The sequence below is a fragment of the Papio anubis genome, chromosome 4 (assembly GCF_008728515.1).
Source record: "Papio anubis isolate 15944 chromosome 4, Panubis1.0, whole genome shotgun sequence".
NCBI classification, from domain to species: domain Eukaryota; kingdom Metazoa; phylum Chordata; class Mammalia; order Primates; family Cercopithecidae; genus Papio; species Papio anubis.
In genome coordinates, this window is record NC_044979.1 from 113,260,805 (window position 1) to 113,273,474 (window position 12,670).

Sequence of the window (12,670 nt, forward strand, 5' to 3'; positions counted from 1 at the left end):
AGCAGTACCTATAAATACAAATAATATTATTCTATTTTGTGGCTGAGGATTCTCATATGGAGAGAGATGGTGAAGGCTTGACAAAAATACAGCTTATTGGCCAGGCGCGGTAGCTCAAGCCTGTAATCCCAGCACTTTGGGAGGCCAAGACGGGCAGATCACAAGGTCAGGAGATGGAGACCGTCCTGGCTAACACAGTGAAACCCCGTCTCTACTAAAAAATACAAAACTAGCCGGGCGAGGTGGCAGGCGCCTGTAGTCCCAGCTACTCGGGAGGCTGAGGCAGGAGAATGGCATAAACCCAGGAGGCAGAGCTTGCAGTGAGCTCAGATCCGGCCACTGCACTCCAGCCTGGGCAACAGAGCGAGACTCCGTTTCAAAAAAAAAAAAAAGAAAAGAAAATCCAGCTTATTTGCTCTTATGCAAATATTTCAAGAAGAAATATAAACTTTCCATATATGTATATATGCAGATTCCCTGCAGTTAGGCTTATGTCTCAGCAGTATGGTCAGTATGGTCTCTGGCATTTCCTTCCTAGGATAGAGTCAAACCACACACTACTGGGAGGGGCAGATCTTCTCCCATGACCAGACTCCAAGGGCACCACTTCTTTTTCTTTTTTTTTTTTTTTTAATTTATTTATTATTATTATACTTTAAGTTGTAGGGTACATGTGCATAACGTGCAGGTTTGTTACATATGTATACTTGTGCCATGTTGGTGTGCTGCTCCCATCAACTCGTCATTTACATCAGGTATAACTCCCAATGCAATCCCTCCCCCCTCCCCCCTCCCCATGATAGGCCCCGGTGTGTGATGTTCCCCTTCCTGAGTCCAAGTGATCTCATTGTTCAGTTCCCACCTATGAGTGAGAACATGCGGTGTTTGGTTTTCTAAAACGCTGTTATGTTGCTCGCGAGATGGGGGAAGAATGCTCCTGATTCAATTCCTGCTCTACTAATGGAGTTGTCTATCATTGTCCTTGACTTTAGACAGCACTATTTTTGAATGTCATTTTTAAACCTAATGACTAGTGCCACCTGAATTGAAAGTCACATACATCGCAAGGTTCTAAGGAAAAGTAGCTGTAGTTCACATGCTCCATTTGCTTCTTTCCTGTTCTTTCTCCTCCAGGGAGAACTTTTACACAGAAAGCACCAAGCTCAGTCCATTTAATTCCCATTAGTAATAAATAATGGTGTTGGCTGAATGGTACCAGGCAGCCTCTTGTGAATGAAACCTGTGTTTCATTTCCCCCGTTTATATCTGGCTGCAAGAGAGGAGAGACAAAGCTAGATGCCAGTCTCATGACTTATATCACACAATTAAGACCACCCTTCCTCCACATCGTGAGGTATCTAATCTCCACTTCTGATTGGTATTCCTGCCTGACTCTTGACTATCCTCTACCCCTTCAAACTTCACACAACCCAAATCAAATTAACTTTCCTTACCAGTTTTCCATCCTTAACCTTTCCTGAATTTCATAAATTTATGAGTGTGCATAAATGAATCATTCTACCTCTGTTCTCACAGACTGGAGTCATCTTTTCTCATACCTCTCCCTAAATGAAAATACTAAGTGAAAATACTTTCTAACTCACGTCTGAAATTTCTCACGAAGTTTTCTCCTTTTTGATTATAGCATCACCCTCACATCCATATTCTTAATCATCTTAGCTACATTGAGGCAATAAGGGGTCCCCACTATTTACTCTGCCACAGCCAGTAAAACTCTTTCTACCCATGGCACAATCTTCCCTTTGTATTATCAACAATAAAAGCAGATCAAGTTAGGAAAAATTGCTAAGTTTATTGTCACACAAAAAGTACAGATTACAATCTGGGAGACTTCAAACCAAGTGGTAAGAAGCTCCACTAAGCAGTTACAACATAAAGCATAAAGGAGGAAGTATTTTGAATTTTTTCATGATTGGCTGTTATACATTATCATTTTTCTTTTCAAGCAAAACAGAGCTGTTTAAGATGATTTGTCTATAGCTGGCTGGTTTAACTTCGCTGAATCTTGTGGAGAAGGATGTTAAAGCTTACATTTTGTGTTTGTAATTAGAAAGAACCTTTCAGGGAAATTAAGATGACAAGTTTGGGTTACATGGTAATGGGCAGTTGACCTTGGGGTATATCTAGACTGTGGCCTCTATTTTTATTTTTCTTTATTATTATGATGATGATTATTACTATTATTGAGATGGAGTCTTGCTCTGTCCCCCAGGCTGGAGTGCAGTGGCCTGATCTTGGCTCACTGCAACCTCTGCCTCCTGGGTTCAAATGATTCTCCTCCCTCAGCCTCCTGAGTAGCTGGAATTACAGGCGCCCACCACCACGCCTGGCTGATTTTTGTATTTTTAGTAGAGACGGGGTTTTACCATGCTGGCCAGGCTAGTCTCAAACTCCTGACCTCAAGCATTCCTTCCGCCTCGGCCTCCCAAAGTGCTGGGATTACAGGCATGAGCCACCGTGCCCAGCCCCATTTTTATTTTTCTTTAACAATGCCCAAGACCTACAATTCTCCAGATGATCAAGGTCGACATGAATGACTCATAGTTTCCTTGACCACTGCAATCTCTTTGACCTTCAATTCCATTCACCACGAGCCATCCATTCCTGCACTTATACCCTAGATCTTGTTAAAATATCACAAGCCCTCCAGCCCTGTACAGTCTTCTATCCTTCCATACCCAGGCCCCCATTTCCATCATTCTGTTCCTTCATTGCTTTGGGACACACATTCAGCCCCTCTCTGCATTCCTAGCTATGTTACTCCTTCCACATGCTCTCAATCTTGGGAATCCAGGCTTGGGAATTTGTGACCTCTTCCTCTCCCACGTGCCATAACTCTCATTGACATTTAACCAGTCCACACTCTGCCACCCTTTTCTCCTTGCCTGCTAGTCTTCCCCCCACCCCAACTTTGCGCTTACCTTACCTGATCTGCCTCCTCCAGGCCTGACCCATCTATGGGCCACCCCTCAACACTGCCGCAGTGACTTCTCTACACTGCAGATCTGAGTATATCATTTGCATGGTGCAGATCCTTCAGTTGCTCCCAGATGCCTTCAGGATAAGTCCAAGCTCTGGCCAGGAGGCTGTTCATGGTCTGGATTCTACTTATCTATTCAGTTTCATCCACAACCAGATCCTCCAATATGACCCAGATGTAGTAAGCCACTTTCAGTTCCCCAAGGGACTCATGTACTCTGTGAACTTCAGCCCTTGCCCATGGCACCCCTCTACCTGGAATGTTCCTCCCACCCCTCTTCATCCCACCGATACTTGCTCTTTTGTTTGTTTGTTTGAGACGGAGTCGCACTCTGTCACCCAGGCTGGAGTGCAGTGGCACAATCTTGGCTCACTGCAACCTCCACCACCCGGGTTCAAGCAATTTTCCTCTAAAAGTAGCTGGGATTACAGGCGCCTCCCAAGTAGCTGGGATTACAGATGCCTGCCACCATGCCTGGCTACTTTTTGTAATTATTAGTAGAGACAGGGTTTCACCATCATGGCCAGGCTGGTCTTGAACTCTCAACCTCGTGATCCACCCGCCTTGGCCTTCCAAAGTGCTGGGATTACAGGCGTGAGCCACTGCACCTGGCCAATTGTTTATTTTTTAAGACTCAGTTAAAGCATTATTTTCTCTGGGAAATCATCTCTACCTGTCCACTGTGCTGGGCCTTTGGGAAGCCTTACTATAGTATCTTCTGCTTTGTCATTGTCTGCCTGCAGTGTAACACTCTGAAGTCTAGAGTTGGAGGCTTTGGCCCCAGCACTCCAGCACAGAAGGGTGGTAGCTGTGTCCCAGCACCCAGCTCAGAGCCAGTGCCCAACAAATGTTTATGAATGAATGGAAACAACTTTCCCCCCTTTATTTACCAACATTCTCCTAATCTCTGCCTAAATTGCTCATTATGCAACTGCTACCAGTTTACTTAATTGCCAATTAAATATTTCCTTTAGTTAGTTACCCAGTTTTAATTTCATTAAGTTCAATTTATGAAAGTTCTGTTTTAGAGGCGATCTACCTCAGATCTTTTCTGAAGCAAAACGGAATATAATAAGTTAAGCATCGTACTTCTATAAATGGCCTATTGAGTAAACAACACAAATAAAATAAATAATATCATCCTATATTGCAGCACCAGCCCTAATCTCTCTCTGGAAGATTGAATATGATAGGAGCACATCAGTGGTTTTCAACAAGGGTGGTTTTGTTTCCCCAAAGGACATGAGGCAATGACTGGAGACATTTTTGGCTGTCATATCTAGGCGGGTGTCACTGGCATCTAATGGGTAGAGATCCACTTCCATCCACTGCCATTAATAAGAATGCCAACAAAAAACAAGCTATTAAACTCAGGCTTGAAGAATGCTTTACAGATCATTGGACTAAATATTGAGGCCACAGAGGAAGATTTAGATTTGGTGTAAGAAATAGTTTCCTAACTATAACATTATTTGATATTAAAATAGATTATTACTGAGAGAACAGTAGTTCTCCACCCAGTTGCACAGTGGAGTCACCTGGGAACCTTTAAACACTACCAGTGTCCCGCTCTCTCAAGGGAGTCTAATATAGTCAAGAGTGGGACCCAGTAATGGGTACTATTGTGGAAGCTTCCAGATTATTCTGAGAACCAAGGCTAAGACCCACTGGTCAAAGAAAAAGTAAGAATCCCAACACCTGCACTTAAACAAAAGAAAGCTTTACTTTTAGCCAGAAGGGCCCTTGACCCTGTAGGAATACTATATGCATCATGCTTGCTCATAGTGGCCCCAGCGGTGGGCCTTGTACAGCTGTCTTCCTGGTGTTGCTGCTCAGTTGAAAAGATCTGACAGTTGAGTCCTAAAGTGAAGCCAAGAAAGAGAACTCAGACTCTGATGAAGAAATGACCTAAGGAACTTTCTTTTCTGACCGGAGTGTCAATAGTCTTTTGTTTAGGACAGTTTCACGGCTTGTGAGGAGGTGAGGAGCCATTTATTCACTGGTTGGCCCAAGCATGTGTCACAGTTGCTCTGAAAAGCTCAGATCACAAGGTAAAGGACAAAGATGGAAAATAGCCAGACATCAGACCCCCAAGGATGCCCAGGATTGGCTTTGTCATTTCCACTCTGGCTTTCTTTCACCAGTGAGGTAAGATGCAAGGAGATAAAATTCCCAAACCAGCAGAGGGCTCAGGGCAACAATATATACTTTAAAAAAAAAAAAAAAAAAAAAAACCTTTTGCAGATATAGTTCACAAATTTGTCTTTTAACCAAGAAGTGGCCGTTTCTCTGGAAACAAAGAGTGGGCATTAGTAATAGGATAATCATAGCTTTTGTCTGCATGCTAAGCATTTGAAATAAGCCTATAGATTACTACAGACAGCGGTATAGGATTACTGGTCATTAAGAGCCAGCTGAAATGAGTTAGTAAACTTAAGAAAGTTCAATAACCAGAGAGTCAAAAGGAGAAGGTGATAGTAAATCATGGGGCAGGTGGGGTCTGGAAAGAATAGAAATGGAGACGGAAGAAACTTGGTCTAACATGGTGTGGGCCTTCTTTTCCCATTCTACAGGTGAAAATGCTGAGGTTTGGAGTGATTGTGAATGACAGAGTCCAAAACTTGGATGTGCAGAGCTGGGAATAAAACCGAGTTTACCTCACTCCAAAGTTTCTCCTTCGGAGCCTTGAAGTAAAGGCCAAGTCAGGGTAGCCAGGTGAAATCCATGATACTGGCTTGAGGCCCATGGGTGCAAGTAGCTTGTCCACAAACAGACAGACTTTTACATTTTCAGGACTACTCACTAGTTCTTAACAGAACCTGACCTAGCTGGGGGTCTACATGGACTCCAGTAACCACGGCATGGAGACAAGGGCCTCGTGGGGAGAGAGGTCAGTGTCTGGGATGAAGGGGTGGGTGTGTGAAGAGAGTTTAAGAAGAAAGTTGTGGAGGGAGGAGAGAACCCAGAAGCGCCCACTAAGTTTAATAATACATTTTGATAAGTTAACTTCAGTGTCCCATGTAGGCTACTGTGGGTAGAAATAGTCTCATTTTAATAAAGGTGATTATGTTTTTCCTTGTGAAAATAATAGGTGCTCATTATAGAAAGTGTGGAAAATACAGAAAAAGGAAATGGGGGAAAATATATATATATATATTTTTTTTTTTTTTTTTTTTTTGAGACGGAGTCTCGCTCTGTCGCCCAGGCTGGAGTGCAGTGGCCGGATCTCAGCTCACTGCAAGCTCCGCCTCCCGGGTTCACGCCATTCTCCTGCCTCAGCCTCCCGAGTAGCTGGGACTACAGGCGCCCGCCACCTCGCCCGGCTAGTTTTTTTGTATTTTTTAGTAGAGACGGGGTTTCACTGTGTTAGCCAGGATGGTCTCGATCTTCTGACCTCGTGATCCGCCCGTCTCGGCCTCCCAAAGTGCTGGGATTACAGGCTTGAGCCACCACGCCCGGCTGAAAATATATTCTTACTTGGTAAAACAACTGTTATAAAATCTGTTGTAATTTTTTCCAGTCTTCTTTTATTCATACAATTCATATTATTGTGATCATGAATTGTATTTGTCCTGATTTTGTTACTTAACACTGTAAAACAAGCATTTTCCATCTCATTAGCATTTAGTGTTACACGTAATTATACATATTTATATATAAATTATTATAATTTAGAAAAGTATAAACTATTATTTGTGCATGTCACAATGTACCTAACCTATTGTTGGGCATTTAGATTAGAAGATATATTATAATACACTCCAGAATGGAATAACTGGACCAAAGATATAGAAGTTTTAAGGACGTGAGACAATCAGCAGGGCTGGATTCTCACTTAGGAAGGCCTTTTTAGAGTAGTACCTATTCCTGGGTTTGATCCTCAAACTTGACATGCCCATAATTCAGTTTTCTTAGTACTGGGAATGATTAGTTCTTAGGAGTTATATAGGAGTTAACTAAAACTAATTTATAATGGCAATCAGATGTACCACATGGTTACTGTGGAACTCATTAGCACTGTTTGTCAAATATTTCTTTGGTCCATCTCCCAGGTACTCTATAGGATTATACTTCCTGCTCCCTGAGGGTGGCTGGGGCCTGTGTCTAGTTCTGAGGAGCTGTGTTTGTAAGTGAATACTTATTTGCAGGGGGAGCTCTTTTTGCCTCTGTCATTGTAACTGACAATGCTTGAGAGGGTGGCTGCCCCATCAGCCCACAGTGAGAATGTGAGCAAGAAATACAACTTGAAGCCCCTGAGACCTGGAAGTTGGCTGTTAGTGCAGCATGCCCCAGCTCATCCTGACTGCCACAAAGAAGATACTCACATTAGCATGCCCAACATATTTAATCTCTGTAAATAGAAATCAACTAACGTTAAAAGATTGCTAGGCTGGGCGTGGTGGCTCACACCTATAATCCCAGCACTTTGGGAGGCCGAGGCAGGCGGATCATGAGGTCAGGAGATCAAGACCATCCTGGCTAACATGGTGAAACCCCATCTCTACTAAAAATACAAAAAATTAGCCGGGCGTGGTGGCGGGTGCCTGTAGCACTCGAGAGGCTGAGGCAGGAGAATGGCATGAACCCAGGAGGTGGAGCTTGCAGTGAGCCGAGATCGTGCCACTGCACTCCAGCCTGGGTGAGAGAGGTAGACTTTGTCTCAAAAAAAAAAAAAAAAGAAGATTGCTGTTAAGATTCATCAGAATAAAAGAAAATATGTATTTATTTCAGGTGTTTCACAGCCTTCGATCAAGGCGACTGTAACATTCAATGTTAATTAAGACTTCTCCTCCCAAGTAGTTTGGGCTGGCCAATGCCAACCTTTACCTTCTGGTGTCTCCTTTTTACACTTGTAATTTTCACGCGCGTCCATGTGAAGAGACCACCAAACAGGCTTTGTGTGAGCAATAAAGCTTTTTAATTACCTGGGTGCAGGTGGACTGAGTCTGAAAAGAGAGTCAGCGAAGGGGTGGGGCCGTTTTATAGGATTTGGGTAGGTAGTGAAAAATTATAGTCAAAGGGGGTTGTTCTCTGGCGGGCAGGGGTGGGGGTCACAAGGTGCTCAATGGGGGAGCTTCTGAGCCAGGAGAAGGAATTTCACAAGGTAACGTCATCAGTTAAGGCAGGAACAGGCCATTTTCACTTCTTTTGTGATTTTTCAGTTACTTCAGGCCATCCGGATGTATATGTGCAGGTCACGGGGGATATGATGGCTTAGCTTGGGCTCAGAGGCCTGACATTAATATTGACCAAGCCAACTTCTGATGGTCACAGTCTTCCTTTAATTGTTACTGTTTCATTTTAAAAGTCACACCATACACTATTTAACAAATGAATACTCTTTAAAATTTTTGTGTATATTGTTTTGAGATGGAGTCTCACTCTGTCACCCAGGCTGGAGTCCAGTAGTGCAATCTCAGCTCACTGCAACCTCCACGTCCCAGGTTCAAGCAATTCACCTGCCTCAGTCTCCCAAAGTAGGTGGGATTATAGGTGCCCACCACCACACCCAGTTAACAAATGAATACTTTAGAATCAAATTAAGTGAAACGTAAAAGACCTGCTTTCTCCCTCCCCTACCAGCCCACTTCCTGGAGTTCAGTTTGGAGCGTCTCCCTCTAGACGTTTTCTCTGCAGTTCAAAGTACAAATGGAATCCTACTCTTTGTATTCTTCTGCACTTTGCTTTATCACTTCATTTCTCGGGTGTCTTTTCATGTTGGTGCATGTTGATTCACCCCTTTCTTTTTAACGATGGAAGAGTTCTCAGTTTCAAAGATTTATCAGCCTTCACTTAACCAGTTTCCTCTTTGTAAACAGTTTTGTGTTTTTCCCCAGTCTTGTGCTATTGTTAGTAATGCTCCAATAAACATCCCTGTTAAATGTATCTTTTGCACACTTGCGCAAGTTAATCCAGAAGGAAATCCCTAAAAATATAATTCTAGGTTGAAGGGATTTGCAGTTTAAATGCCAGTAAATATTGCCAGTTCCCTTCCCAAAGGTCAAATCAATTTGCATTCCCACCAAAACAGTGTGAGAATTCTTGTCTCTTCCCCCTCTCAAGGATACAGGGTATTACCAAACTTCTAGAAATCTCTTCCATCATAATCATGAAAAGCTATATTGCATTGTTGATTTAAAGTACATTTTCTTAATTACAGGTGAGTTTGTGCTTGTTCTTTCTTTAAGTATGATAATACCTTCAATCAAGTATGGTGAGGCTTTGGTGGCATTCTTTCTCTTTAAAGTGTGCTGATTTTACTGTTTGAATCTCAAAGAATAAGCCTGTTTTTAAGCCCTGAGGAAGCATCTTGTCGCTGCCCCTCATTTACTGAATAAACAGGGTTCACAGCATTTCTAAGACCCTTTATGTATATGTATATTATAGCTGGGGTGTTTTACAGTGACAGCATCAAGGCAGATGGACTGGGAATTGGCCAGCCCTCCAACCTCTCAGTTAATTGATGTGACATATTCTTTCATTGCAGCAATTCAGTTTTGTGTCCTTGCCCACTGACGTGCTGGAAATTGAGGTGAAGGACAAGTTTGCCAAGAGCCGTCCCATCATCAAGCGTTTCTTGGGAAAGCTGTCGATGCCCGTTCAAAGACTCCTGGAGAGACACGCCATAGGGTAAACCTGTGACTGAGATCTTACTATCACTAGGTTCCCACCAACAGGCCGTGCCCAAAGGTGGCCTGTAGGCTGCAATAGTATAGTCTCACAGAGAGTCAAAATGTTATCACTATACTTCCTTGGCTTTTCCTACTAATTATGTTGCTTGAGCCAACATAAGCGTTTGTTCGATTAAACAAACCCTTCCCTTTCCACTTGATGGTGTAACACTGGTTACTTACCCAAGAGAGTAAATAATCCTATTAAAACTATTAAACAGTATTAAAAGAAGCCCTCAGTGGGACATTTTTCTGTACAGGTAGAAACTCAAGTTTGTTTTACTATGAAGAATATTATTTCATTCATATATCAGTCTGGTATGTAAGATTTAATCATATGTGACATTTCCGTAACAAGATGAAATACTGGGTAACTACGGTAGAGTGTCTTACTTAGAGGACACTACTATCCGCACTTGCTAGATAACATGGATGAGAATTTGAAAGCATGATTCTTATGGAATGACAGCAGTTAAGATGCTCACAGAATTCAATTGCATATGAGAATGGGTTTCGGTTTTGTCTCTTATACATTCATGTCCACTCATGGTTCTCATTAAAGTGGACTATGACCAGATAACAGCCCTATATATAATCTGTATTTCTTTAGGTAACAGGGACTACATTTGAAAACACGAAATAAAGCTTTCTATTGATAAATATATACTTATATACAATGTAACTCTTACAAAGATAGCAAAAGAATGAGAAAAATATGCAGAATTTCCAAGTATCTTAATTTAAAGTTCTTTGGATTATCAGAAGGACTTTGGAATCACTGATAATTATCACAAAGACATTTATTAATAATTGGAACTTTATGGTGTGCATGCAGCGGAGTGCACAGAGGCCTGCCACGAACTCTCCAGCCAAAGGGAGCTGAGTTTATGGAGCTGCAGTCACACGTCACACGCAGTGTTTGCACTTGTCATTCATGGTTGTGAGGATTAAACAGACAAAAAGTGTACATAAAGAACTTAGCATGGTCACTGGCACATAGTAGGAACACAAAAGAAAATGGTATTCCTTGTGATCTTTTTTATTTCATTTAGTCCTCATAATACTTCTGTGACAGCATTATCACCATTCCTCCACGAGGAAACAAGGCTTCAAAAGGATCAATAATTATGTAAACCCAAGGCTTGTGGGTAGCAGAGATCCAGCCGGAAGTCGGACTCTTACCTGTGTCTCTCCAAAGCCCGAGGGCCATCCCTGCACTACAGGCTTCTCTCCGGGTTCCTGGGACTGATTCTCTGGTTTATTGTGGGCCACGCTTTTCATTTCTCTCCTTCTCTGCCCTACTGGCTGCTCTCACAGCTGTTAGCACCTCTGCCAGGGGGTGGACTGGAGAACAAAAACGGGCTGTGTGGAATTCTTTCTACCCCAGCACCTAGTGCACCGCCGCCCAGCATGCATTAGATATCAATTTGTACCTATGGAACAGAACTTCTCTCTCCAGCTCGCAGCAGCCGCAGAGCCCCTCTGCCCTCCCATGCTGAGTTCTCTCCTAAGTCCAAGCTGCCGGCTCCTATCTTCTTGGCACTGTCCCGCTCTCCCAGCCTCCCACTGTGGAAAGGCACATCCCCAGCTGAAAGCAAGTTTCTGAGGTGGAAAAGGGTGTCCCTGACCAGAAGAAGGTTAGCTATGATTTTCCCAGTGTTCTTGCCACCCAGGGAAATGGAGAGCACAGATCGAGCGTGATTGAGCTTACACCTCTCCAAGAGGCGGCAACAGCAAGCCATGGCGGTGTTTCTCCTCCCACCCTCCTTGATGGGATGACAGACCGCCCCCTGGTGGCGGGGCAGAGCAGCTCCTCCTCCAAAGCCTTCTGCTTCCACAGCCCCTGGGGACCACTTCTGTAGTGCTGCCCCTTCCGGAGGTGTCCCACCGTGGGTAGGAGCAGAGTGTTGGGGTGATGGCCATGGAAGCAGTGGCCATGCAGCCTGAGCCATGGCACAACCCCAGAGTGCACCCATAACAAAAGTGAATCCACTTTGCACAGCAGCTTCCCTCTGCCCTCAGCACATGCACTCCCTATAAAGCCCCCTGCATCGATGGCTTCTGAAACGTTTGGCTCCACCTGTACCAGCTCCCTCCCTGCCCTGAGATATTTGCACCTTTCCCCCCTGGGCACACACGCACTCTGATTTCCAATCCTACCTCGATTCCTTGGCCTGTAAAATCCCAGGCTTCAGTTGGCTCTCTGCCTCTAACTCTAACCATCTCACCTTCACATTGAAGTGTCACTGTCTGCCTTGAACCATTATTTAGTGGTCCTACCTTATGCCCCCAGCTGGACATAAGCTATTTAAAGGCAGGGGCGATGTATGAAATGCTTTGTATCAACTGCAGCACTTTTCACGTGGCAGGGGCTCAAAAAATGTTTGTCAAGTGAGAGAAAAGCAAAAAAAAGAAAAGCCCGGAAAGTAAATGCAAAGCATAATAAATGTAATTTTTGTGCCACTGTCTGATTGTCTTTAGGCCTCCCCTGATTTCAATTAAGTTTTGGGGTCAGGATGTCTTTGTTATGGTCGTAATAGATGTACTTCATAATATTGACCAAAGGCTCTTTCTAAATAGACAAAATACTGAGGTTCCTCCTATTTTTTCCTACATATAATGCTTTACTTAATGGACTTCTGAGGAACTCCAAACACTAAATCATGGCCTATCAAAGAACAATTTTAAGTCAGGGGCTTGTTCTTTATCTCATAATGCCAGTGTTTTCTAGAAAGAAACATTAAAACACTATTAGCCAGTGATTTATCTTTTTATTTTCGTGTCACAAACTAATAAATGGAATAAATACAGAGTCATCTGAATAACAACTGGTTTGGGGCTATGTGTGTGTTACTACTGTGTACGCTGGGTTTGTTAACTCCTGAATATCCTAAGGTGGTCACTGTTCCTATTTAGGCCAAGTTAAGGGGCAATTTACTCTGCTGAAGCTGTATTGTTAATGAAAATATAATAGCAAAGTTTCAGGTTGATTGCCTCT

The 12,670-nt window shown here is 43.2% G+C and overlaps 1 protein-coding gene across 11 annotated transcripts in view; it reads left to right on the top strand.

The window, feature by feature from the left end:
• Window positions 1-12,670, top strand: part of HECW1 (HECT, C2 and WW domain containing E3 ubiquitin protein ligase 1) — a 456,185-nt gene that overhangs the window by 319,569 nt on the left and 123,946 nt on the right. For all 11 annotated transcript variants that reach the window (XM_021935841.2, XM_021935849.2, XM_021935847.2 and 8 more), the window contains one exon: window positions 9,489-9,631. In XM_021935841.2, the coding sequence (XP_021791533.1) occupies window positions 9,489-9,631 (143 nt within the window). The remainder of the gene's footprint in view (window positions 1-9,488; window positions 9,632-12,670) is intronic.